Consider the following 25,676-nt stretch of genomic DNA (forward strand, 5'->3'; position numbering starts at 1 on the left):
CCGGTAACAGAAGCCACCAGATGTTGTATTCTACACTCTGCCCAGTTATCTCTGTAACCTCCTCCAGCCCTACAACCCTCCACAATCTCTGCGCTCCTCCAATTCCGGCCTCTTATGCATCCCGATTTCCATCATTGGTGGCCGTGCCTTCAGCAACCTGGGCCCTTAGCTCTCGAATTCCTTCCCTAAACCTCTCCGCCTCTCTACCTCTCTCTCCTCCTTTAAGATGCACATTAAAACTTACCTCTTTGACCAAGCTTTTGGTCACCTGTCTTAATATCTCCTTATGTGGCTCAGTGTCAAATTTTGTTTGATAATGCTCCTGTGAAGTGCCTTGGGACGTTTTACTACGTTAAAGGCTCTATATAAATGCAAGTTGATGTTGTGGTTAAGACGAAAATTTACCACACAGTTACTTGTAAACTTAACCCTGAGGCATTCGGATTCTTAAATAACGGGACTCGGGGGACATCACTGTTTTACTTTTTCTTTATTCCGGCACGAGCAGTGAAATGAATAACAATGATCACAGAACCACACATCGATACAGTACTTAGGTTACGACGCCTATCCTTAATGTTGAATTTATTTTGGTGCACATTCCACTTAATCGGAATAAAACGTGCCAGACTGTTGCTGCAAGGATAAGTAGAGGCCATGGCTTTAGATTAACTGATATAACATTTAATTTCACCTGTTAAAAGACCTGCAAATCCCTGTGTCGATTATATAGAACAGAGTGGAAAAGCATCTTCCGGCCAGTAGGTGGAGGAGTATTGTCCCTTGAGCATCATTCTGGATTTTATAATCTTTAATGCACGGTACATTACAAACACAGTTTCTCAGATTCGTTTTGGCAATAAAGCAACAGGATTTGTTCAAAAACAGAGCCAGCAGGAAGTGCTGGAGGCAGAAGCAGCGACACACAGGGTGAGGAGACTTGAGAGGAGTTACATAATTAAAGCAGGGTCACTTACACTGCATCACTGAAAAGACAGCTCTTCAGCCATGTGGGTGTATGAAGGAAATCAATTTGCAGCAATTTGCAGTAAACATATCAAAGATTAATAAGTATACATAGATTATTTGACTACTTGATAAACTAGTGAACTGTGATGCATTGCAACAAATTTACATAGTGCACAGTGCAAAACATAAATTTGTCGTCTGGATTACACTAGCATTATACTGATAGTAAGGGGTTCATTCAAGAATCACCATTAACTCCAGGAGAACACAATTAAACATGGTGTTGCACTTTGCTAAACAAATACATATTCATTTCCATAGCTGGTTCAAAACAGTTATATTGAGGTCAATGCCATGCTCCCTGTGTCTTCAGCTAATAAACGCCTCCTCTCTTCATTGTTGGTGTTCATTAGATGCTTTTAACCTTGCTGATTAACTTTTCAACTCAGATATTACACTTTGAAGATTCCAAGGACACAACTGCGCTGTGGGAGACCATGTGGTTTGGAGAGCAGAGTCCTGCTTTTTCTAAAAATTTCCACACAGACAGACAGCGGCTGAAGTCTATTCCAGTTGCTGAGTGAAATTTTTGGGGAACAATCCTTTCGCGGTGTTGGCAGCACCATACTGTAACCAGTCCAACTCCCTTATACCTGTCAGCCACCCAGCATCCTGCAAGGGAAAAGAACACATTCACAGCAGTCATCATCAGTTCATTAGTGAGGAAGTGATGCTTCAGTTATACAGAACCTTGGTCAGACTTCATCTGGAGCACTGTGTTCAGCTTTGGGCACCGAACCTCAGGAAAGATATATTGGTCTTGGAGAGGATACAGTGCAGATGCACCAGAATGATACCTGGGCTTAGAGGATTAAATTATGATGACAGGTTGCATAAACTTGCTTTGTATTACCTTGAGTTTAGAAGGTTAAGGGGTGATCAAATCAAGGTGTTTAAAATGATGAAAGGATTCAACGAGGTATATACAGAAAAACGATTTCCTCTGGTGGGGAAATCCAGAACAAGAAGGCATAATCTTAAAGTTAGAGCTAGTCCATTCAGGAGTGGAATCAGGAAGCATTTTTTCACACAAAGGGTAGTGGGAATCTGGAACTCTCTCCCTCGAAAGGCCGTGGATGCTGGGTCAATTGAAATTTCCAAGACTGAGATCGATAGATTTTTGTTAGGTAAGGGTATCAAGGGATCTGGAACAAAGGCAGGTAAATGGAGTTGAGGTAAAGATCAGCCATTATCTAATTGAACAGGCTCGAGGAGTTGAATGGTCTACTGTTCCTATGTTCCTATGGGTGCAAGGTGGGTTGGTCCATTTGGTACTTCAGGGCATTCTCCCCAGAGAACAGCAGTGTATCCACCCTGGCAGCAGGTGGTGCCAAACTGAAAGTTGTGTCCACCATCTGCAGAACCTGGATGCAGAAGAATACAGCACACTTTAAGGAATCTGGCAAGACTAATGGGTAAATGGCACAAGATTCCATGGCACAAAGTATGCCCTGCCAACCTATTTCACACTGACTGCTTGTGCATGCCAAACCTTCATACACCTTTACAGCACTTACATCTCATGTCGACCCATACATCTGTAGGGCACACATTCAAGATGCAACATACAACAGAATGCCTTGTCACAGTCACGAGACAAGAATCCTGCCCCTTTAATAATAGTCACTCATGCTCACTCAAACACACCCCTTTATCCCTCAGATACACACCCCTATAATAATAGTGAATCACACTCACTCAGATACACATCCCTTCAATAATAGTCACTCACACTCACTCAGATACAGGGAAAGGGCGGAGGAGTGGGACTAGCTGGTGTTCTGGCGAATATTTATCCCTCAACCAAAATCAGTAAATCAGGTTGTCTCATGATTTGTTTCGTGATTTATCTCATTGCTGTTTGTGAGACCTTACTGGTTGCAAATGTGCTGCCACAGATCACGCAGCACAGTGATTACCAATTTAGCACCAAATAGGACAATTCTGCACTCTTGTGCTTTCCACAGGCAACAGAACTTCTGTAGTGCACATGACGGGAAGCACATGAAGGAAAATCATAGATGCATAGTCCATGACTTCCTACCATAGGCACCCTACAAGCGCTGCTCACCGCTGGAAGTGTGGAAGGTGAGACTGTACAAATTCATTTCACAAAGGACTTGGGTTGAGACTGTGTAAGAAAACTGTGGCAAATGGATTTCAATGTAGGCAAGTGTGAGGTCATCCACTTGATCTTAAAAAGGATACATCAGAGTACTTTCTAAATGGTGAAAAGCTCAAAACAGTGGAGGTCCAAAGAGACTTAGGGTCCATATGCATAGATCATTAAAATGTCATGGACAGGTACAGAAAATAATCAAAAAGGCTAATGGAATGCTGGCCTTCATATCTAGAGGACTAGAATACAAGGGGGTAGAAGTTATGCTGCAGCTACACAAAGCCCTGGTTAGACCACACCTGGAGTACTGTATTCAGATCTGGGCACCGCAGCTTAGGAAGGATATACTGACCTTGGAGGGAGTGCAGCATGGATTTACTAGAATGATACCTGGACTCCAAGGGTTAAATTACGAGGAGCGATTACACAAACTAGGTTTGTATTCCCTGGAATTTAGAAGATTAAAGGGTGATTTGATCGAAGTTTTCAAGATATTAAGGGGAGCTGATAGGGTAGATGGAGAGAGACTATTTCTGCTGGTTGGGGAGTCCAGGACTGGGGGACATAGCCTAAAAATTAGAACCAGGAGTGAAGTTAGGAAACACTTCTGCATGCAAAGGGTGGTAGAAATTAGGAACCCTTTTCCACAAAAGGCAGTTGATGCTAGTTCAATTGTTAATTTTAAATCTGAGAATGATAGATTTTTGTTAACCAAAGGTATTAAGGGATATCGGGTTAAGGCGGGTATATGGAATTAGGTCACAGGTCAGCCATGATCTCATTGAATGGCGGAACAGGCTCGTGGGGCCAAATGGCCAACTCCTGTTCCTATGTTCCGAGAATATCGTTTAAAACTAGGAATAGTCAAGTATCCCAGCTCGCATAGGGCTCCCTAGCATCTAAGCAAGAGGACGGATGTTGGATGGGGGTGTTGTCATGTCTCGGGTGTGAACAAAGACAGCTTGTAAAAGATCGAGAATGCTGAAACTTCAGAACTGTAAAACACCCAAAGATAAGAGATGTGGTTGCTAAAAGACCGACATAGGTGGGGCTGTACTCAGATAAGAGCCACGAATTCCTCAAAGGAACAAACAGCTTGTAAACAGAGATGATGGTTGCAGTCATTAGCCATGTTATGTAAAACTGCTTATCTTGAGTTGCTAAGGTGGCATCAGCACGGTGGGATGACTTATGACTTGGAGATCAGACCAGAAATGCTTATAAGCAGAACAAAGCAGCCGAATAGTATAAAGATAGGGCATGCTCCCTCCCAAAGGTTAGAGCTGTTGAGAGGACAGTCGGAAATCCACCGCCCAGGCAGCCTATTGAGGTCAGATCTAGAAGTTTACAACATGGAAACAGGCCCTTCGGCCCAACATGTCCATGTCGCCCAGCTTATACCACTAAGCTAGTTCCAATTGCCTGCACTTGGCCCATATCCCTCTATACCCATCTTACCCATGTAACTGTCCAAATGCTTTTTAAAAGACAAAATTGTACCCGCCTCTACTACTGCCTCTGGCAGCTCGTTCCAGACACTCACCACCCTTTGAGTGAAAAAATTGCCCCTCTGGACCCTTTTGTATCTCTCCCCTCTCACCTTAAATCTATGTCCCCTCGTTATAGACTCCCCTACCTTTGGGAAAAGATTTTGACTATCGACCTTATCTATGCCCCTCATTATTTTATAGACTTCTATAAGATCACCCCTCAACCTCCTACTCTCCAGGGAAAAAAGTCCCAGTCTTTCTAACCTCTCCCTATAAGTCAAACCATCAAGTCCCGGCAGCATCCTAGTAAATCTTTTCTGCACTCTTTCTAGTTTAATAATATCCTTTCTATAATAGGGTGACCAGAACTGTACACAGTATTCCAAGTGTGGCCTAACTAATGTCTTGTACAACTTCAACAAGACATCCCAACTCCTGTATTCAATGTTCTGACCAATGAAACCAAGCAAGCTGAATGCCTTCTTCACCACCCTATCCACCTGTGACTCCACTTTCAAGGAGCTATGAACCTGTACTCCTAGATCTCTTTGTTCTATAACTCTCCCCAACGCCCTACCATTAACGGAGTAGGTCCTGGCCCAATTCGATCTCCCAAAATGCATCACCTCACATTTATCTAAATTAAACTCCATCTGCCATTCTTCGGCCCACTGGCCCAATTTATCAAGATCCCGTTGCAATCCTAGATAACCTTCTTCACTGTCCACGATGCCACCAATCTTGGTGTCATCTGCAAACTTACTAACCATGCCTCCTAAATTCTCATCCAAATCATTAATATAAATAACAAATAACAGTGGACCCAGCACCGATCCCTGAGGCACACCGCTGGTCACAGGCCTCCAATTTGAAAAACAACCCTCTACACCCACCCTCTGTCTTCTGTCGTCAAGCCAATTTTGTATCCAATTGGCTACCTCACCTTGGATCCCGTGAGATTTAACCTTATGTAACAACCTACCATGCGGTACCTTGTCAAAGGCTTTGCTAAAGTCCATGTAGACCACGTCTACTGCACAGCCCTCATCTATCTTCTTGGTTACCCCTTCAAAAAACTCAATCAAATTCGTGAGACATGATTTTCCTCTCACAAAACCATGCTGACTGTTCCTAATCAGTCCCTGCCTCTCCAAATGCCCGTAGATCCTGTCTCTCAGAATACCCTCTAACAACTTACCCACTACAGATGTCAGGCTCACCGGTCTGTAGTTCCCAGGCTTTTCCCTGCCGCCCTTCTTAAACAAAGGCACAACATTTGCTACCCTCCAATTTTCAGGCACCTCACCTGTAGTGGTGGATGATTCAAATATCTCTGCTAGGGGACCCGCAATTTCCTCCCTAACCTCCCATAACGTTCTGGGATACATTTCATCAGGTCCCGGAGATTTATCAACCTTGATGCGCGTTAAGACTTCCAGCACCTGAGTCCGCGGGCAAACCAGGTTGTATTAATTGCTTGCCGTTTAATGTAATTTGAAGACAGTTGTACTGTTGTGAGTCAATCTATTAAAGCTCGTTGTTTAATAACCACTCAGGCCCGAATCACATGCAGAAGTTATTGTTGAAGGATTAACAACCCTTTTGCTGTGACAGTAACGGAAATAGCTGCTAACAAATGGCATCTCTGGATGGGCACGAGAATTAAAGGTTTTAAAATAATTAGTGTTAAGAGATTGACTGAGTAATCCTGATAACACCAACCCCCACCCGCCCCCACACCACCTCCTCAGCAGTTAAAAGAATAGACCATGATGAATGCACCTGATGGTTTATGTTGGAGCAGAAAAGAAGGAAAGAAATTGTGCAGGAGGATGAGGGGTTAAAATACAGGAACAAAAACTGAAAATGCTGGTAATTCTCAGCAAGTCAGGTGGCAACTGTGGAGAAAGAAACAGAGTTAACGTTTCAGGTCGATGATCCTTCGTCAGAACTGGAAGAAGTTGAAGATTAAACAGTTTTTAAGCAAGTACAGAGCCAGGGAAAGGTTGGAGGGAGTGGAGGAAGGGAGAGGGGAGGAAAGAACAAAAGGGAAGGTCTCTGATAGGGTGGAGGGCAGGAGTGATTAAATGACAAAAGGGATGATGGTGCAAGGCAAGGAGGATGGTAATGGGACCAGTATAGAAACAAAAGATACCCTCTTTACAAAAGATAAAATGGCAAGCGACCAGCAGGTCAGGGTCACGCTTGCGGACTGAGCGGAAGTGTTTAGCAAAGTGATCAGCCAATCTGCATTTGGTCTCCCCAATGTACAGGAGACCACATTGTGTGCAGTGAATACAATATACATTTTAATTCCCCATTCCACTCCCACTCTGACCTCAGCCTCTTACACCATTCCAATGAACTCAACCGTAGCTCGAGGAACAGCACCTCATCTTTCGATTAGGCACTTTACAACCTTCCGGACTTAACAATTATTTCAATAATTTCAGATGATAACCACTGCTCCCATATTTTCCGACAGTGAGTGCTGGTATTGATTCTAATGTTGCCATTTACAGCTCCTCCAGACCTATCTTTTGTTTCTTAACCTGTCCCATTACCACCCTCCTTACCTTGCACCATCATCCCTTTTGTCATTTAATCACTCCTGCCCTCCATCCTATCACAGACCTTCCCTTTTGTTCTTTCCTCTCCTCCCCTTCCCCCCACCCCTGCCCTTCCCCCGGCTCTGTACTTGCTTTATACTGTTTAATCTTCAACTTCTTCCAGTTTTGACAAAGGGTCATCGACCTGAAACGTTAACTCTGTTTCTTCCTCCACGGATGCTGCCTGACTTGCTAAGTGTTTCCTGCATTTTCTGTTTTTATTTCAGATTTCCAGCATCCGCAGTATTTCGCTTTTGATTTGGTTTTAAAATACAGGAGTTGGAGGAAAGGTTGAAGCAAAAGAGAAGTGGGAAAGAAATTGTGCAGGAGGATGAGGAGTTAAAATGAGTCCTTTCACAGCGGACAAAGGCTATAAATGAATTATGTAAAAATCAGTAGAAAGTTACAAGCTACAGAATTCTTTTGTTTTCAGTTTATTGTTTGTGATAGAAGCCTGTAAGTGTTTTCTTTTCCCTTTTTCATGCTATGCCCCCTTTTCAATGTTTGCTTTGTGTTCTCTTTTGTGTTATGTTACAAAGATTTTGTTTAACGATGAAGGCTAATTCATCCTGTCTCTATGACAACAATAAAATAAAGAAAAAAATGTATTGCATCAATAACCAGACTGTAAACACTCTCTTAGATAGTAAAGTTCCTCCAGGGCTCATGAATGAGATGAAATGGTAATATAATGGGATGTGTAAAATTGGATGAGAAGAAGTGATTGAGAATATAAGATAGAAACAGGGAAACTACACCACCAAATGGGAATTTCTCTAAAGTCATTGACCTGGTTGATTATGGATAAATAAATCACCTGGGCATGATTTACCAAAAGATATCAATCTGGTTTAACATATAATCTAGTGAAAGTCAGGAAAGTGTAGTTGAGAATAGTTAATTGATAGGTTTCTCTTGGAGATGTTTGTGTCCTTGCCTGTACTAAACAATGAGAAAACTGCATTTGATATCCTGGCCACTACCTGAGATATCAGGACTATGCGGGGGGAGATAAGCAAAGTCCTCCAGACCCCCCACCCCCAATCTTTTGATAAGATAACCTGAAAGCCCACATATGAAGCATGCCATGGGAAACACATTCGTCAATACCATGAGGAAAAATAAATTGGCCGGCAGAAAGTTAATGTGATATGTTGTGTGTGAGGCATCTAGTATGCGGAAATGTGTGATGAAGATACACTGAAGAACGGGTCTCAGACATGCTCAGTTACTTGACAACAGCACAACATGAAATGGTTAATGTGGCCCAGGAGAGTGAGAAAACCTTTTAAACAAGGCACTGACACATGCTCCATACAGAAACCGACTAATTAATGAAATAATCAGGAAACAATCAGAGCAACTGGAATTAAGGTAAAGTGGGACAACATAATTTGGATTTCCAAAAATTCAAGATTAGGTTCCTTTCGGTTAACAATGAAATTGGGCACGGGAGAAAAAACACTTTGCAAAATTAGCCACACCATGGATATTACTAAAAGGAGAGCTGGAGAATCTTTTAAGTTCATGATTTCTTGATAATATGATACACTGTAGGTTTCTGTTTTAACCAAATGAAATTTGAAGCAATACATATATATTATGTGTGTTTATGTAAATCTAATGTTGATAAAATGTAAACTCAAGATGATTTTAGGCAAGATCAAGAAGAAAGTTGAGGGATAAAGTGAAAATTGAACCAGAGTGGTTTCACTCAAGTTCAAAAGGAGGGACTGTAAGAATATGGTTTAAAACTAGGAATAGTCAAGTGTCCCATCTTGTATAGAGTTCCCAAGCATTAAGCAAGAGGGCGGGTGTTGGAGGGGGCGGAGTCACGTCTCGGTGTGTGAACAAAGACAGTTTGTAAAAGACAGAGAATGCTGAAACTTCAGAACTATAAAACATCCAAAAGTCAAGGGATGGCCCGTATCTAGATACGTGGTTGCTAAGAGACCAACATTGGTAGGGCCAGAGATGCTTACATGCAGAACAAAGCAGCTGAATAATATAAAGATAGGGCATGCTCCCTCCTAAAGGTTAGAGCTGTCGAGAGGACAGTTGGAAGTCCACCACCCCAGGCAGCCTACGGAGGTCAGATCTGATCAACCTGTGTCCGCGGGCAAACCAGGTTGTATTAATTGCTTGTCATTTAATGTAATCTGAAAACAGATGTGAGTCAATCTATTAAATTTGTTGTTTAATAACCACTCGGGCCCAAATTACATGCGAAAGTCATTGTTGAAGGATTAACAACTCTTTTGTTGTGACAGTAACGGAAATATCCGCTAACAGGCTGCACAAACTCATTTTACATAGCACTTGGGTTGAGACTACACAAACTCATTTTACATAGGACTTGGGTTAAGACTACACAAACTCATTTTACATAGGACTTGGGTTGAGACTACACAAACTCATTTTACATAGGACTTGGGTTGAGACCACACAAACTCATTTTACATAGGACTTGGGTTAAGACTGCAGAAAGTCATTTTACATAGGACTTGGGCTGAGACTGCACAAATTCATTTTACATAGGACTTGGGCTGAGACTGCACAAATTCATTTTACATAGGACTTGGGCTGAGACTACACTGGCTCATTTCACATAGCACTTTATAATTGGCAAAGGAGGAGACTTTCATCTTGTTGATCTGAGATTGATTCAAACCCAGGTTAGGGGTGGAAGAGCTCAACTCACTGCCCAGAGAAAACTTGTACTGAAGAGGCAGAATTCATTTGTAAAGTTTTTATTTGCTGTTATACTAAAAAGCACTTGTGTCACTAAATATACAGCAAACACAAGTTAGTGGCATCAAAGAAATATAAAATGAAGATCCAAGATGCCAGTCAATCACATTAATGTACCACAAACCGCTCCTGGAACACATAAACTAATCTGGATTCTAGATGTTCAGTGCCAACTCTTAACAAGCTTTGTTATTGTAATTTATTTCTATTCTGCAGTCCAAACCTAGAGGTAAATTGTTTGGTTTAAAACCACAGAAAAGTACCAATTGAATTTCTACAAAGAACATCTAGAAACCACCAGTTCTGATGAAAGGTTATCGACCTCTGTTCCTCTCTCCACAGATGCTGCCTGGCCAGCTGAGTGTTTCCAGCATTTTCTGTTTTTATTTCAGATTTCCAACATCTGCAGTATTTTGCTTTTGTTCTAGAATCCAAAAGCTGACCCTGATCCTGTGATTCTCTTTCCTTTCCCTTAATGTTGGCATTTGTCACCCATTCTTATTGTCATGTTATCTTGCCTCAGTTGTTTGCACTTTTGCCTCAGCGTCAGGAAGGTTGTGGGTTAATGCCCCACTCCAGCAGATAAATGTAGGTTTACACTTCAATGAAGTATTGAGGGAGTGCTGTATTTTGGATGAGGTCCAACTACCTTATTTTCGGTAGACGTAAAAGATCCCATTTGAAGAAGAGCAGGGAGTTCTCCTGGTGTCCTGGCCAACATTCCTCCCTCAACCCACACCATCAAGCAGTTATTCATCTCATTTGGTGTTTGTGGGGTCTTGTGAATAAATGGGCTGCTATGCCACTTACATAACAACAGTGAACACACTTCAAAAGTAATTCATTGGATATAAAGCCCTTTGGGACACCCTGGAGATGTGATAAGACATTATATAAATGCAAGTTCTTTCCTATTGGAGGAAAATCCTCCTTGGAAAGCATGTGGAATGGCTTCTCCAATGCAAAAAAACTAACGCCCACCAGGACCCTACCCAAATTCTCCAACATTTGAACCAAAACTGAGTGATGACTACAGTACTAAAAAAAATCAGCTACTCCCACAAAATAGTGAAACTCACTAACACGTCGGCCCGGAAATTCCTCATGAAATAACGACGAGGCTAACAGGACTCACCGTTATTTCAGGGCAAATGGAAGAGCAAGTTCCGGTCAGCGCACACGCATAGTCAAACGCGAAAATCCGGAATTGCTCTACCATTTGCCCTGCTCATTTGAAAGCTGCGTGGGAAGGGCAGCTCGTCGGCTGAATGGATGGGCCAGCATGAACTTGCTGCACTGCCCAGCTGGAAGTGAACTAATCACTCCATAAAAAAGGTACACTGGTTTTTTTTTTTAAGGTCTAAATTAACTTTTAATGACGTGGTAAGTGTCAATGACTGCCAAACAACCTCTCTGGCACTGAAAATTAACTTTTAAAAATGTGGCGTCTCATTCCTCCCAATATTAATTGTTGTTGGACATTTACAAACAATTTTTAAAAAATTTACTGTCTCTTTTATCTCTGTCTTTTAATCTTACCGTCTCTTTATTTCGCTTTCACTAACTGATTTTATAGTGAATTTACTAATCTATCTGACACTTCCTGGTTCTTAGTCTGCACGGTTTGTGAAGGATGCTTCACTGCCTGGTTCTGACCACACGGATTGTCAAGCTGATTGGTTGAGGAGTGAGAGAGATCCTTTTCTCGCTCTCACAGCTCATTGAAGTCTGGGAAAGACAGCTGCACTTGTTTAAGCTCACCATTGAAGGAAATTCCCGCTGAAAAGCTTGCGGATACTTAGTGGGTGTGATTTGAATCTAATGAGTGGCAGGCTCTTTTGGTTCATCGCTCAGAGCAATTTCCGGGCCATTGCATCACTTCATAATTTTTTTGTACTAAACCATCGGAATTTCAGTTCTTCTTCCCGACCGACATCTTTCTTCCTGCACAAGAGTCAGGAAATAATAACTAAATTTCATTATGGGCAAACTTTCTGAAGTGAACATTTAGTGGATCCTTATGTTTCATTCACTTTGATTTTCAGATTTTCCAATTGCTTTTTCTCAGTGTGATTTGAAAATAGTGTGAAAAGAGCCTTCTAGAGAATTGTTGTGTGCAATTTAAGCAGACATGTTTAGTGTTTTGATTTCTACTTACCTGGTCTTCTTTTATCTCAGATGGAATCACTAACACAATGTCTCCACGCTGTAGGTTAAGCTCATCTGCATTGGCAGCTTCAAAGTTATGGACTGCTTCAACCTGTTGGAAAATTCAACCATGAAATGTCAGCTGCCACTGTTAAGGCATCCTCCACATCAAGCCAATATCAACAGCCATATACTGGATTACTACATCAACTTTCAGCCTGCAGGATTCTGAATGTCCAGGATACTCAACTCTAATATTTACAGAGAAAAAAAACCTCATCTTCAGCCAGAAGTGCTGAGTGGATGATCCATCTCGGCTTCCTCCCGATATCCCCACCATCACAAAAGCCAGTCTTCAGCCAATTCGATTCTCTCCACGTGATATCAAGAAACGGCTAACTGCACTGGATACAGCAAAGGCTATGGGCCCCGACAACATCCCGGCTGTAGTGCTCAAGACTTGTGCTCCAGAACTAGCTGCACCTCTAGCCAAGCTGTTCCATTACGCTACAACACTGGCATCCACCCGACAATGTGGAAAATTGCCCAGGTATGTCCTGTCCATAAAAAGCAGGACAAATCCAATCCGGTCAATTACCGCCCCATCAGTCTAATCTCAATCATCAGCAAAGTGATGGAAGGTGTCGTCGACAGTGCTATCAAGCGGCACTTACTCACCAATAACTTGCTCACCGATGCTCAGTTTGGGTTCTGTCAGGACCACTCGGCTCCAGACCTCATTACAGCCTTGGTCCAAACATGGAGAAAAGGGCTGAATTCCAGAGGTGAGGTGAGAGTGACTGCCCTTGACATCAAGGCAGCATTTGACCGAGTGTGGCACCAAGGAGCCCTAGTAAAATTGATGTCAATGGGAATCAGGGGGAAAACTCTCCAGTGGCTGGAGTCATACCTAGCACAAAGGAAGATGGTAGTGGTTGTTGGAGGCCAATCATCTCAGCCCCAGGACATTGCTGCAGGAGTTCCTCAGGGCAGTGTCCTAGGCCCCACCATCTTCAGCTGCTTCATCAATGACCTTCCCTCCATCATAAGGTCAGAAATGGGGATGTTCGCTGATGATTGCACAGTGTTCAGTTCCATTCACAACCCCTCAAATAATGAAGCAGTCTGTGCCCGCATGCAGCAAGACCTGGACGACATCCAGGCTTGGGCTCATAAGTGGCAAGTAACATTCGCGCCAGACAAGTGCCAGGCAATGACCATCTCCAACAAGAGACAGTCTAACCACCTCCCCTTGACAGTCAACGCCATTACCATCGCCGAATCCCCCACCATCAACATCCTGGGGGTCACCATTGACCAGAAACTTAACTGGACCAGCCATATAAATAATGTGGCTACAAGAGCAGGCCAGAGGCTGGGTATTCTGCAGCGAGTGACTCACCTCCTGACTCCCCAAAGCCTTTCCATCATCTACAAGGCACAAGTCAGGAGTGTGATGGAATACTCTCCACTTGCCTGGATGAGTGCAGCTCCAACAACATTCAAGAAGCTCGACATCATCCAGGACAAAACAGCCCACTTTGATTGGCATCCCATCCATCACCCTAAACATTCACTCCCTTCACCACTGGCGCACCATGGCTGCAGTGTGTACCATCCACAGGATGCACTGCAGCAACTCGCCAAGGCGTCTTCGACATCACCTCCCAAACCCGCAACCTCTACTATCTAGAAGGACAAGGGCAGCAGGTACATGGGAACAAAACCACCTGCACGTTCCCCTCCAAATCACACACCATCCCGACTTGGAAATATATTGTCATTCCTTCATCGTCACTGGGTCAAAATTCTGGAACTCCCTACCTGACAGTACTGTGGGAGAACCTTCACCACGCGGACTGCAGTGGTTCAAGAAGGTGGCTCACCACCATCTTTTCAAGGGCAACAAGGGATGGACAATAAATGCTGGCCTTGCCAGCGACACCCACATCCCATGAACGAATAAAAAAATTGTTTCGTGTCAGCCTTGGCTCAGTGGTCGCATGCTCAGCTCTGAGTCAGAAGGTTGTGGGTTCATGTCCCACTCCAGAGACTTGTGCCCTTAATCTAGGCTGACACTTCAGTACAGTACTGAGGGAGTGCTGCACTGTCAGAGGTGCCATTTTTTAGATGAGAGTCTGCATCTGCCCCCTCAGGTGGATGTAAAAGATTCCATGGCACTATTGCAAGAAAAGGAGGGGCATTCTCCCGGTGTCCTGGCCAATATTTATCCTTCAAACAGCATCACTAAAACTGATTACCTGGTCATTACCTCATTGCTATTTGTGGGACCTTGCTGTGTGCAAATTAGCTGCCATGTTTCCCTACACTTCAAAATTAATTAATTGGCTCTAAAGCTCTCAGGGACATTCTGAGGTCATGAGAGGTGCTATATAAATGTAAGTTTTTCTTTCTCTAATACTTACCCCTTCGTATGGAAAAAAACTCCTGTTTAAACAACTGACAGCTTGTCTAAAGGGAATAGAATTTTGGAAGTATGGGGGAGGGGAAAAGAGAATATTTGCAGATAATATGGGTTGGCTAAGTGTAAGAAGGTTTTAAAATGTATGTCCTAGTCAGGAAACACACTTCACACCTGCCCTATTTTGGCAAAACTTAGTGAACACAAACTGTTTTTCTCAGTGTGCAAGGTCTAATTTTGTCATCCCGCTCTCCAGCAGCGAGCCATGTTTGAAGGGAGAGCAGGTCAGAGATGTGGATCCAACACAGATTTAGTTGTGAAACATCGCTGATCTCAGCTGCAATTGGCCTCTGCAACACTGGGCAAACCACAGTGGGAGGGGGGATGTAGCCAGTGGAATATTATCCAGAGACCCGCCCGGAAAGTTATCGAAATTTGCTGATGATACTAAAGTAGGAGGTTTGTTTCCACTGAAGCAGAAAAGGCTAAGAGGTTTTTAAAACTAGGAAGAGTTTTGATCATATGAATAAGGAAAGACTATTTCCTCTGATTGGGGAGTCAGTGATGAGAGATTATCAATTTAAAATTCTCAATAAGAGAGTGAGGAGAGAGGTTAGGAGAAATTTCTTTATGCAGAGGGTTTTTGGAGCATGGAATGCTTTTCCACAGGGAGTAGCTGAGGCAGAGGCTGTTACATCTTTTAAATGGATAAATATTTGAAGCAGAGGCAGATATAGGGCTTTGGGGAGAGAGCGGGGCATTGGGATTGGTTTTGGATTGGTCTAGCAAAGAGTTGGCATAGACAAGATGGGCCGAATGGCCTCCTTCTTGTACTGTAAACCTCTGTTTGTGTGCGGAACGGATTTGCTTCCCCCACAGTTGAATAGCCTGTGAACACTCACTCGCACATTAAGAATTCCAGTCTGCGGAAGATACTGGAGCACGATTGGCTCCTGTGGAACTGGAGGAGAGGGCATTAAAGTAGGAATGAAAGGATCTGAGTTGAGCTATCTGCAGGAAAGCTATTACTGTAGAAAAACAAATCTCCATGTAACTGTTCAGTATTAAGTGATGTTTTATTTTTACACAAGCAAGCTGATTAAGATACAGATTCTTGCTTGTTTAGTAGAAGAATGATAAGCAAATCTCACCTTATACATGAACCCTGGAGGCATGCTCTGTGACATGGCAACTTCAGCCTCAGGTGCACTCTGTTGCTGAGGGGCACTGTCACTTTCAGCACTAGCTTCTTGCCCAGTGCCAGCTGTGCTCATTTCCTCTGTCTGTTCTGGTGCACTGGGTGCTGTGGGTGTCTTCACATCCGTGCCTGGCACCTGATCCACTTCTTGCACCACCTGAGCTTCGTTCTCAGCAAGGCCCTGATCATCTTCACTCTCATTGTTGGATGCAGGCTGAACGACCACTGAAGGAACTGCAACCTTTCCAAAGGGCACACAAGTCAAATTTAAAACATTGCTCATGTACAGAGGTCCCTCAAAGGTAATGTGCTACACTATTCCAATTATCCAAAGCAAATCGGATTGGGCTTTTGAGAAGTTGCGATACCTGCCATCTCTCAGTGATGGCGATTGTGCAATATTTGCTTCTGGTGTACAGTCTTGGCCAAAGGGAACACTTAAAGAGGAAATTGCTGCCTGCAGGCAAGACTCTGCATTCAGAAAAATAGTCCTTTAACATTGAGGTTAGGATAAATGCGCAGGTATATTATTAATTAGAATGGATGCACCTCTGCATATTGCCAAAAAAAGAGCATGCTCCAGACAAAGGATGGGACTGAACATCGAGTAACAGAACAAGGAACAACATTTCATTCTACAATTTCCACAGTTCTACTTTGGGTAAGTGACAAGGGCAGCAGGTGCATGGGAATACCATCACCTCCAAGTCACACACCATCCCGACTTGGACACATAACGCCGTTCCTTCATGGTCGCTGGGTCAAAGTCCTCTACCTAACAGTGCTGTGGGACACCTTCACCACATGGACTGCGGCGGTTCAAGAAGAAGACCCTCCACCACCTTCTAAAGGGTGACTATCGCTGGGCAATAAATGCCGTCCTTGCTAGTGTAAGATTTTGGACATTGGGTCAAACCCCATTTTACTCTTTTGAACTACTGGACAATTCAAAATAAAGGGTTAACCAGTCCCTTTAAGGATTTGGACATTCACTTGGACAGTACATTTATAGTACATTTGAAAGCAAGGGTTAACCAGTCCCTTGACATTACATTTGGGCAGTGATGTGCACGGAAGATTTACTGGACGACTCAAAGTAAAGGGTTAACTAGTCCTTTTAAGGATAGTACAAGTGAAAGCAAGGGTTAACTCGCCCCTTGACATTACCTTTGGACATTTGGATAGTATAAATTTACAATTATAAAGACAGCAAAGTGCAGTCAGTTTAAACTGGACATTTGAACATCAGTTTAAAACTGCAAAAGCAGCAGAGTACAGAAACATCAACAAGCTGCAGTTTTCAATAACAACTGATAAGCATGAAAGACAGAAGCTTTCAGAAGCTTCCAGAAGCTTTTCGATGCTCACGGAAAAATGCAAAGGACAAAGAACTGATAGGGCACCTGGCTTCACGTGGAAGAAGTTTCACCCGGTTCTTGAGTGGTCCAACCAACCATCCATCTTAATGCTACGATGGGTGAGTGGCCAAACTGGGCCTTCTCGTAACCTGGAGCACACCCTGTCAGCTAAAAAACCATATAATAGGATATCGTAGAAGCTTAAACAGTCCACATTACAGGAGCAACAGTTGCACAACTTCTGCAACGAGCTCCTCTAACAATACTCTGCTTCTAAACTTTGACAAAAAAACTCTACTTCTGATCTGCGACGAGCAGACTGTACTTCTGAACTTTGACAAAAAGCCTTTGCTTCTGAACTTTGAAAAAAGGACTTAGTTTCTAAAATTTGATGAGAAGACACAGGACTTCGATACTTTACTACTGAACTGGAACGAAGAGGCAAATTTTGATGAGACAAAGAACCCCGACACATCAACCCTCCACGACGCACCTGGTCTAGACCTAGACAGCTGCTTTGATACTTTACAAAGGTTGTATGTGCTACTTGCTCGCTTTGCTTCATGCTCGCTTATGTGCTCCTTTTTAAATCATTAAATAAAGAACGTTGCGAACCACCATTTGTATTATCAGGTAGAGTTATCCACATATTGATTGAGTTGCTTCATGCTTGCTATGTGCTCTTTTTGACTCATTAAATAAATAATCACTTTGATTAACAAAACTATCGTGTCAGGGTGGTCTTCTTTGTTTGAATTATTGTTCAGATCCATGAATCTCTGGGAAAGACCCCGAATTTCCTACACTAGTGATGCCCACATCCCAAGAATAATTTTTTTTTAAATTTGTCAGTTTGACCCAGTTGGTCGTACTCAGAAGGTTGTGGGTTCATGCCCCTCTCCAGGACTGGACAGCATGGGAGTAATTTTGTAAGGCTCCATTCCTGGAAGAGAGTCTCACTACGAATGAGCGTGGGACAGAAAATGGGGGCTACAATGTCACAGGCCAATATCAGCCACTGCAGTCACTGTTAGTGAGGGTCCACAGCCTCCATTACTAGTGTCAGCCTTGACTCAGTGGTAGCACCCTTGCCTCTGAGTCATAAAGGTTCAAGTCCAACTCTAGAGACTTCAGCACATAACCTAGGCTGACACTTCAATGCCTCACTGAAGGAGTGCTTCACTGTCAGAAGTGTCATCTTGCTGATGAGATATTAAAACAAGGCTTTCTCAGGTGGAAGCTAAAGATCCCATGGCACTGTTTGCAGTAGTTCCTGACCGACATTTATCCCGTAACCAGCATTCCTAAAACAGGTGATCTGGTCATTTATCTCATTGCTGTTCGTGGAACATAGGAACAGCAGTAGGCCATTCAACCCCTCAAGCCTTCAATTAGATCATGGCTGATCTGTAGCTCAACTCCATTTACTCGCCTTTGCTTTATATCACTCGATGCTCTTACCTAACAAAAATTTATCGATCTCAGTCTTGAAAATTAAAATTGACCTAGCATCCACAGCCTTTTGGGGAGAGAGAGTTCCAGATTTCCACTACCCTTTGTATGAAAAAGTGCTTCCTGATTTCACTCTTAAATGGCCTAGATCTAAATTTAAAATGACGTCCTCTTGTTCTGGATTCCTTCGCCAGAGGAAATAATTTCTCTGTATCTACCCTATCGAATCCCATTATCATTTTAAAGATCTCGATTAGATTATCCCCCAACCTTCTAAACTGAGGGGAATACAAGCCATGTTTATGCAACCATAATTTAACCCTTTTAGCCCTGGTATTATTCTGCTGCACCCCCTCTAAGGCCAATATATCCTTCCTGAGTTCAAATGCCCAAACTGAATGCAGTACCCCAGATAGGGTCTGACTAAATGCTCTGTACAACTAAAGCTTCACTTCCTCCCCTTTGTATTCAATCCCCTTGAGATAAAGGCCATCATTCCATTAACCTTTTCGACTGCTATTTGTAGCTGTGCTGTGTGCAAAATGGCTTGGTCTTCGGTTACATAACAACAGCGAATTCATCTCAAAACAATTCATGCATGCAAAGTGATGATGGGGCCTCCAGAGGAAGATGTGATAAGGCTCAGTATAAATGCAAGCTTTCTCTATACCACCAATTATTGTCAGATGAAATTTGTAGAACAAAACCTGTTCCATCTGTACACGCACGAAGATAAATCAGTTAATTAGCAAGAATGTGGCCTTCATCTGTTCAAACACAGCTCTGAACTTGGTTGAGATTGTGTTGTGCAGGAGCAGCAACGTGAGTGCTGCCTTAAGAAAAAGAGAAGGGGGCCAGAAGTCCTTGTCACTTCTAGCGTGCACCGGTGGGAGTGTCTCAAAGGGATGGCAATTAGACCCCAACCCAAACTTGCCCTGGCTTAATGCCGGGGATTCCGCAGGGCGCTGTAAGGGGTAGAACCTCTCCCCGTGCCTTATAGGTCCAGCAGCATAGTAGGGGGATGGGCTGGGGGCAGAGATTCCCAAAACTGGGAGTTCCTGCATCCCCAACCCTGGGAGGTACCCAGTGTATTGTTAGCAATGGTGCAGCTGGTAGGTGTACCAGACACTAACTAGAATACAGACAACACCCACCCCTCCAGGGGTCCATGCCAGGCTCGCGGCCTGAACCCATGAAGAAACAGTGAACACTTAAATGTGGCCCCCTTACAAAGCAGGTCACAGGGACACAACTTTCCACTTTTTTGGGGGGGGTGTGGTTACTGACAACTCGCTTCCCCATCCCACCCAACGGAACTGGGCAGACTTTGTTGCAATTTTCGGCTTCGAGAGCAGGTGGGTGCCCCAGGTGTGCCCCCAGTCGTGCAGGTACCCTGCTGGTGCAATGCAAGTAGAGAACCTCCCTTTGACCCGAGACACTTACACCATGGATTTTCAGCCCTGACAAGTTTCATTCTTGGTTCACTGGCTAGAAACAACAACAACTTGCATTTATATAGTGCCTTTAATGTAGGAAAATGTCCCAAAGCGCTTCACAGGAGCCTAATCAGACAACAACTGACACCGAGCCAAAGAAGAAGACAGTAGGGCAGGTGAACAAAAGCTTGGACAAACAGGTAGGTTTCAAGGAGTGTCTTAAAGAAGGAGAGAGATTTAGGGAGAGAATTGTAGAGCTCAGGGCCCAGCTCAAGGCATAGCAACTAATGGTGTGGTGAAGGAAATGGGATATGAACAAGAGTTGGAGGAATGCAGAATTCTTGGAGGGTTGTAGGGCTGGAGGAGGTTACAGAGATCAGGAGGGGCAAGACTATGGAGGGATTTTAACCTGAGGATGAGAATTTTAAAATAGAGGTATTCAGGAATCAGGAGACAATGTAAGTCAGAAATAATTTGAATTTCTAGGGCATCTTATCGTGTCCTCAGGACATCCCAAAGGACTTCACAGCCAATGAAGTACTTGTGAAGTGTCATCACTGTTGTTATGTAGGCAAATACAGCAGCCAATCTGTGCATAGCAGGGCCTACAAACAGCAGTGAGATGAGTGATCAACTAATTTGATTTTGGGGGAAGAGGGAGGAATTGGATTCTTTAAATCGTGCCACGGGATCTTTTACGTTCACCTGAACGGGAAGGAGGAACCCTGATTTAACGACTTATCTGAAAGACAGCACCTCCGACAATACTCAGCACTCCCTCAGTGCTACACTGAAGTGTCAGCCTAGATCGTATTCTCAAGACCCAGAGTAGGGGATTGAACACACACCTTCCTAACTCAGAGGTGAGAGTGCACCAACTGAGGCAAGCTGACACTTATACTAGTGTAAGTTGCACTTGTAATGACAAATACAGTTATTGTTGCATCGCAGTCCCCTTCCAAAATGTCTGATCTGGGGCTTGAATCTGGAACACTATATTTCCAGTGTAATGATCAGCTTCAACAATGGTCACGCGACCTGATTGTGAATGGATTGGTTGATTTCATACAATGTTGAAAGCAATGGGAAATGAACACAAGAACTGTCACAGCCGGACAAAGAATTGCACTATTGTTGGATCACTGGAATTGGAGGTAACATAACTGGCCTTTTTATCCTAATCTACAAGGTGACTATCACCTTTTGGATGGAGCTGTAATAAACTATAAACTGGGCCTTTTCCTCTTGGTTTCCATTGTATAATTGCACATAAAATGCTGAATATGGCTCGCCTGCAAAGCTGACAGATGCACTAGAGGAATCAGGATTAGAGGTTGGGTCTGTACCTGGGATGCCTCCAAGTCTTCAGAAAGTGCCTTGTCTTGTTCAGTCTCCGCCTCAGGTGTCACGTTCTGTAAGGTAAAAATCAGAACAGATTTGAAAGCATGTCTTCCTGGCACTTGAGTTGCTCCATACGTTAGTCTGGATGAAGGGGTTCGGTGTGGTACACTCTGGCTGGATACCATTCTTACAGCAAGCCATTGCACAAGCTGGATTATAGCACCTTGGCATGTAACTGTTGGAGGAATCTTATTTGACTTTCCACTGGGTCCATTGATTCTAGGTTTTGCTGCATTTTTCGAATGTGCTGTTGGACGGTATCTGCATTGCACTACACTTATGACTGTGGAGGTGGACTGGCAGCGATGTACTGTGTGGTGAGGAATAATTTTTAAAATGAAGACCAAAAGGCTTGTATATTTCTCAAAAAGCATTGAGTGCCACACACTTAATAAACTCACTGAATCACTTGGGGAGTTCTGATCTATATTTATTGTGGAGGCCCATATCTGAGGCATTGCAAGCACAGTAATATTGAAGAGGAAACAATTTGTCCTTTCATATCTTTCAACTTCTTGGTCAAACCCAACCAACCAAAATATACATCCATTAATCATAAATGGAAGGATGTTGCTCTATAGCACTTACGGTAACATCTGTTAAAAGTTAGTGAATAAAATATTGAACCAGGGGGTTGAAATCATTTTAATTAAATATCAGTTTTGTAACAGTGTATGTCATTGTTAGAGATTAAGATTGAGATGTAGTTGAGAAATCCATTTTGCATGGAAGAATCATTTATGTTATGTTCCATTTTATATTTCTGTAGTTTAAAAACACCTAAAATCGAATGACTGACAATGTATCTGCACCAAACGTTATTACAGCAGTCTATAAGGGTATCTGGCACATATTTACATTTAGATTTGCCTGGAGACTCAGTTCTATCCTCCGGCCTTTCTAACCCAAACATCAGCGCTTTGTGTGCAACTTTGAGACAACACACAGACCTAGGACATTTTGATATGGGATGGTATTGAGAGTGGGTAAAGGGTGACAGAATACCGAGTCCTACAAGATTAGCGCAGCAACATCAGTATAAATGGGGTAAAATCCTAGCCATAGTTTGGGAGATCAAGAAGGGAGATATATGGGGTTGAGCTGTAATGTGTACATCTTCTGCGGCAAACCATTCTTTGTAACCTCAGGTATTGATTATGAGTATGGGTAACATTTAACAATTAGTAAATCTTCAAGTGTTTGACTGAGTACTGAATTCAACCTTGGCACATAGGCACAGGGCTGCAGCCTTTTGGCTATATTATTACAAAATTCACATTCCTAACACCGTTCATTGTAAAACAGTTAGAAAGGTGAGCATTCACACTGAAAAAACTATAGATACATGTCACGGGTCAGGACAGAAACACCAGAGGTTCAAGCCCTGAAACCACGAGACTCTGCTCCCGGTGCAGACTTCCACTCAACAGGGTCAGAGGTCAGAGAATTGGGCATGGAGGTCAGTGTGCCCAGCTCTTGGTATCCTTGATTGTCCTCTCACGGAACTCTACAGCCTCTGTGATCGATACTGTGCTCTTGTCGGGCGAGGCAACTTACTGGGAGAGGTAGCTCACTCGACCGAGTATTTCATTGAAGGGATGGGTGGGGGTGGGAACAGGACATTTTCATAAACTGTCAGTACTCCAATAGCTCAGGATTAAAGCTATTACAAAAAAATATATATTCTTATACAGTTGTGATAAGTATACCTGCCCTAACAAAAAACAAAATGAGTGCAACGTCCATTATTTAGAAAACACGTTATTAAAGACTTTGGGCTGGAATTTCCTCAATCTAACTTAGCCAGTTTCTAACCCAAACTTACACCCCAAAATGTCCTGAGAATCTCATCAGCATATGCCCGAATGTAAACAAGAGAATAAAACAAGTGGAAATCAGCGCAAACATGTTTAAGAAAATGCAATTGTGGAAGGTTTTCTCTTTTTAACGTAACAGATTCTGATGCTATAAAAAATAATTCAAAGATATAAAAGGTACAGTGCAGGTCTCAGTAAGGAGAAATAAAAAAATAAATCGCTATAAAACACCAGAAATAGTGACTTTGGGATACTGCTGTGCCTAAATGTTTGGGTGTAAGTTTATACCCGTTCAGAACTGGCGTAAATGCAGGAAACTCACATTCTCTCTCCTTTTTCATGCGGGGGCAGGGGCGAGGGGGAATGAAACTATGATAATGAGCTCAATGGGGTTTCAGAGGGCGCAACCCAGGAAATCATCAAGAAAATTTGCGTGCAGCGGTGTTTTGGTGTAAGACTGCAGTGAATTGGTTTCACGTGAATTTCTTCGGTAAAAACAACGCCGCATCTCCGCTCTTATGCCAGAACTTTCCGGGAAATTCCTGGCCTTCGAGTTAGCATTTTTTCTGTAAAACACATTACGAATTGGCACCCCCAGCATGGAGTTTCCGTCCTGGAAGCACGGACTCTTAAGTTGTCTAAACAGAACACTCATTTTGGAAACTGCAAAATACAAATTCCACTGAGCATGTTCGAAGTGCAATCCCGCAGATCTCAAAACATAACCCGCTGCACTATTGCAGCATGCATCGCTGCTGTGCAGGAAACAGTTCTGTGTAGTGATAAACGGGGTGATTAGGGGCGAGAGCTGATGACAGACATTTAACTGTGATGAGCAGATGATGTAAGTTAAATTTAACCCAGACCTGAGGCAACATTTACGTACCTCAGTGCTCTCATTCTCAGCACTTACAGCTGGCTCCTGCACCTCTGGCTCTTTAATTTCCTTTATGGGGAATAAAACAGGGGATTTATTTCATCTGAGCAGAGAATCATAGACTGCTACAATACAGAAACAGGCCATTCGGCTCATCAAGTCTGCACTGGTGGTTTGCTCTATGAATCTAATCCTACTCACCTGCTCACTTCCCATATGCTTTAATATCCTCTTTTTCAAACAGCTATCTGATTCCCTTTTAAAAGAATTTACAGACTCTGCTTCAGCAATGGTTTGTGACAGAGAATTCCCCATTTTAGCCACCCTCCATGTAAAGGAATTTTTTCTAACCTCTTCTTTAATTCTTTTTGTGATTATCCTAAATTTGTACTTTCTCGTTATCATCCCGCTGATTAGAAATTATCAATCACTATTTATTTGATCATAACCCTCCAGTATATCTTGCTTTTGCAAACTATAGCAATGAAGAGAGACTGGGAAGATTGGGTTTGTTTTCCTTGGAGCAGAGGAGGCTGAGGGGGGACATGATTGAGGTGTACAAAATTATGAGGGGCATAGATAGGATGGATACTAAGGAGCTTTTTCCCTTCATTGAGGGTTCTATAACAAGGGGGCATAGATTCAAGGTAAAAGGCGGGAGGTTTAGAGGGGATTTGAGAAAGAACTTTTTCACCCAGAGGGTGGTTGGAGTCTGGAACTCACTGCCTGAGAGGGTTGTGGAGGCAGGAACCCTCACAACATTCAAGAAGCATTTGGATGAGCACTTGAAATGCCATAGCATACAAGGCTACGGACCAAATGCTGGAATATGGGATTAGATTAGACTGGGCTTGATGGCCGGCGCGGACACGATGGGCCGAAGGGCCTCTATCCGTGCTGTATAACTCTATGACTCTATGACTCTAAAATATTACATTATGAGATTTGAAAGGATCACAAAGGTGATTTAAAAACAGGACACTCAAAGAATGAGCCAGTGAGAACCTGTCCTTCATAATAACTTGAGTCGGTAATTATACTTCCCCATTGCAAAGTTCTACAGGGTTTAACACTCACTGGAATGTGAAATAAAGGAAGTTTTCAACTGAGTGAAATGTTTTATCAAATGCGCAATAATCGTCTAAGGAAATAACTGTGTCTCTTCTTCCTTCATCCATAAGAGACTTAGCTAAAATTAAAGCTCATGGAATTGAAGGCAAATTACTGACCTGGTTAGGAGGTTGGTTAGGTGGTAGAAGACAGAGAGTAGGGATAATGAGTATGTACTCGAATTGGAAGGAAGTGACCAGTGGTGTCCCACAAGGATCTGTGCTGGGGCCTCAACTATTCACTATATTTATTAATGACTTAGATAGCACAATAGAGAACCATATATCCAAGTTTGCTGACACAAAGATTGGTGGCATAGTAAGTGTAGACGGAAGCATAACATTACAAAGAGACATTGATAGATTAAGTGAGTGGGCAAAACTATGGCAGATGGATTTCAACACAGGTAAGTGTGAGGTCATCCATTTTGGACCAAAAAAGGATAGATCTGAGTATTTT

The 25,676-nt window shown here is 43.0% G+C and overlaps 1 protein-coding gene across 1 annotated transcript; it reads right to left on the minus strand.

Annotated features, from left to right (window-relative positions):
• Positions 1-1,354: 1,354 nt before the first annotated feature.
• On the minus strand, positions 1,355-24,422 carry LOC137308529 (amphiphysin-like). The gene is made up of 7 exons (XM_067977183.1): positions 24,309-24,422; positions 24,117-24,176; positions 23,123-23,127; positions 21,249-21,324; positions 15,720-16,007; positions 12,157-12,258; positions 1,355-1,641 (listed from the first exon to the last, which is right to left on the minus strand). Exons 1-7 carry the CDS (start codon positions 24,420-24,422, stop codon positions 1,534-1,536), a joined length of 753 nt encoding a protein of 250 aa, XP_067833284.1. The 3' UTR covers positions 1,355-1,533.
• Between the last annotated feature and the right edge of the window lie 1,254 nt (positions 24,423-25,676).

Source organism: Heptranchias perlo, chromosome 3, assembly GCF_035084215.1.
Source record: "Heptranchias perlo isolate sHepPer1 chromosome 3, sHepPer1.hap1, whole genome shotgun sequence".
Lineage (NCBI taxonomy): Eukaryota > Metazoa > Chordata > Chondrichthyes > Hexanchiformes > Hexanchidae > Heptranchias > Heptranchias perlo.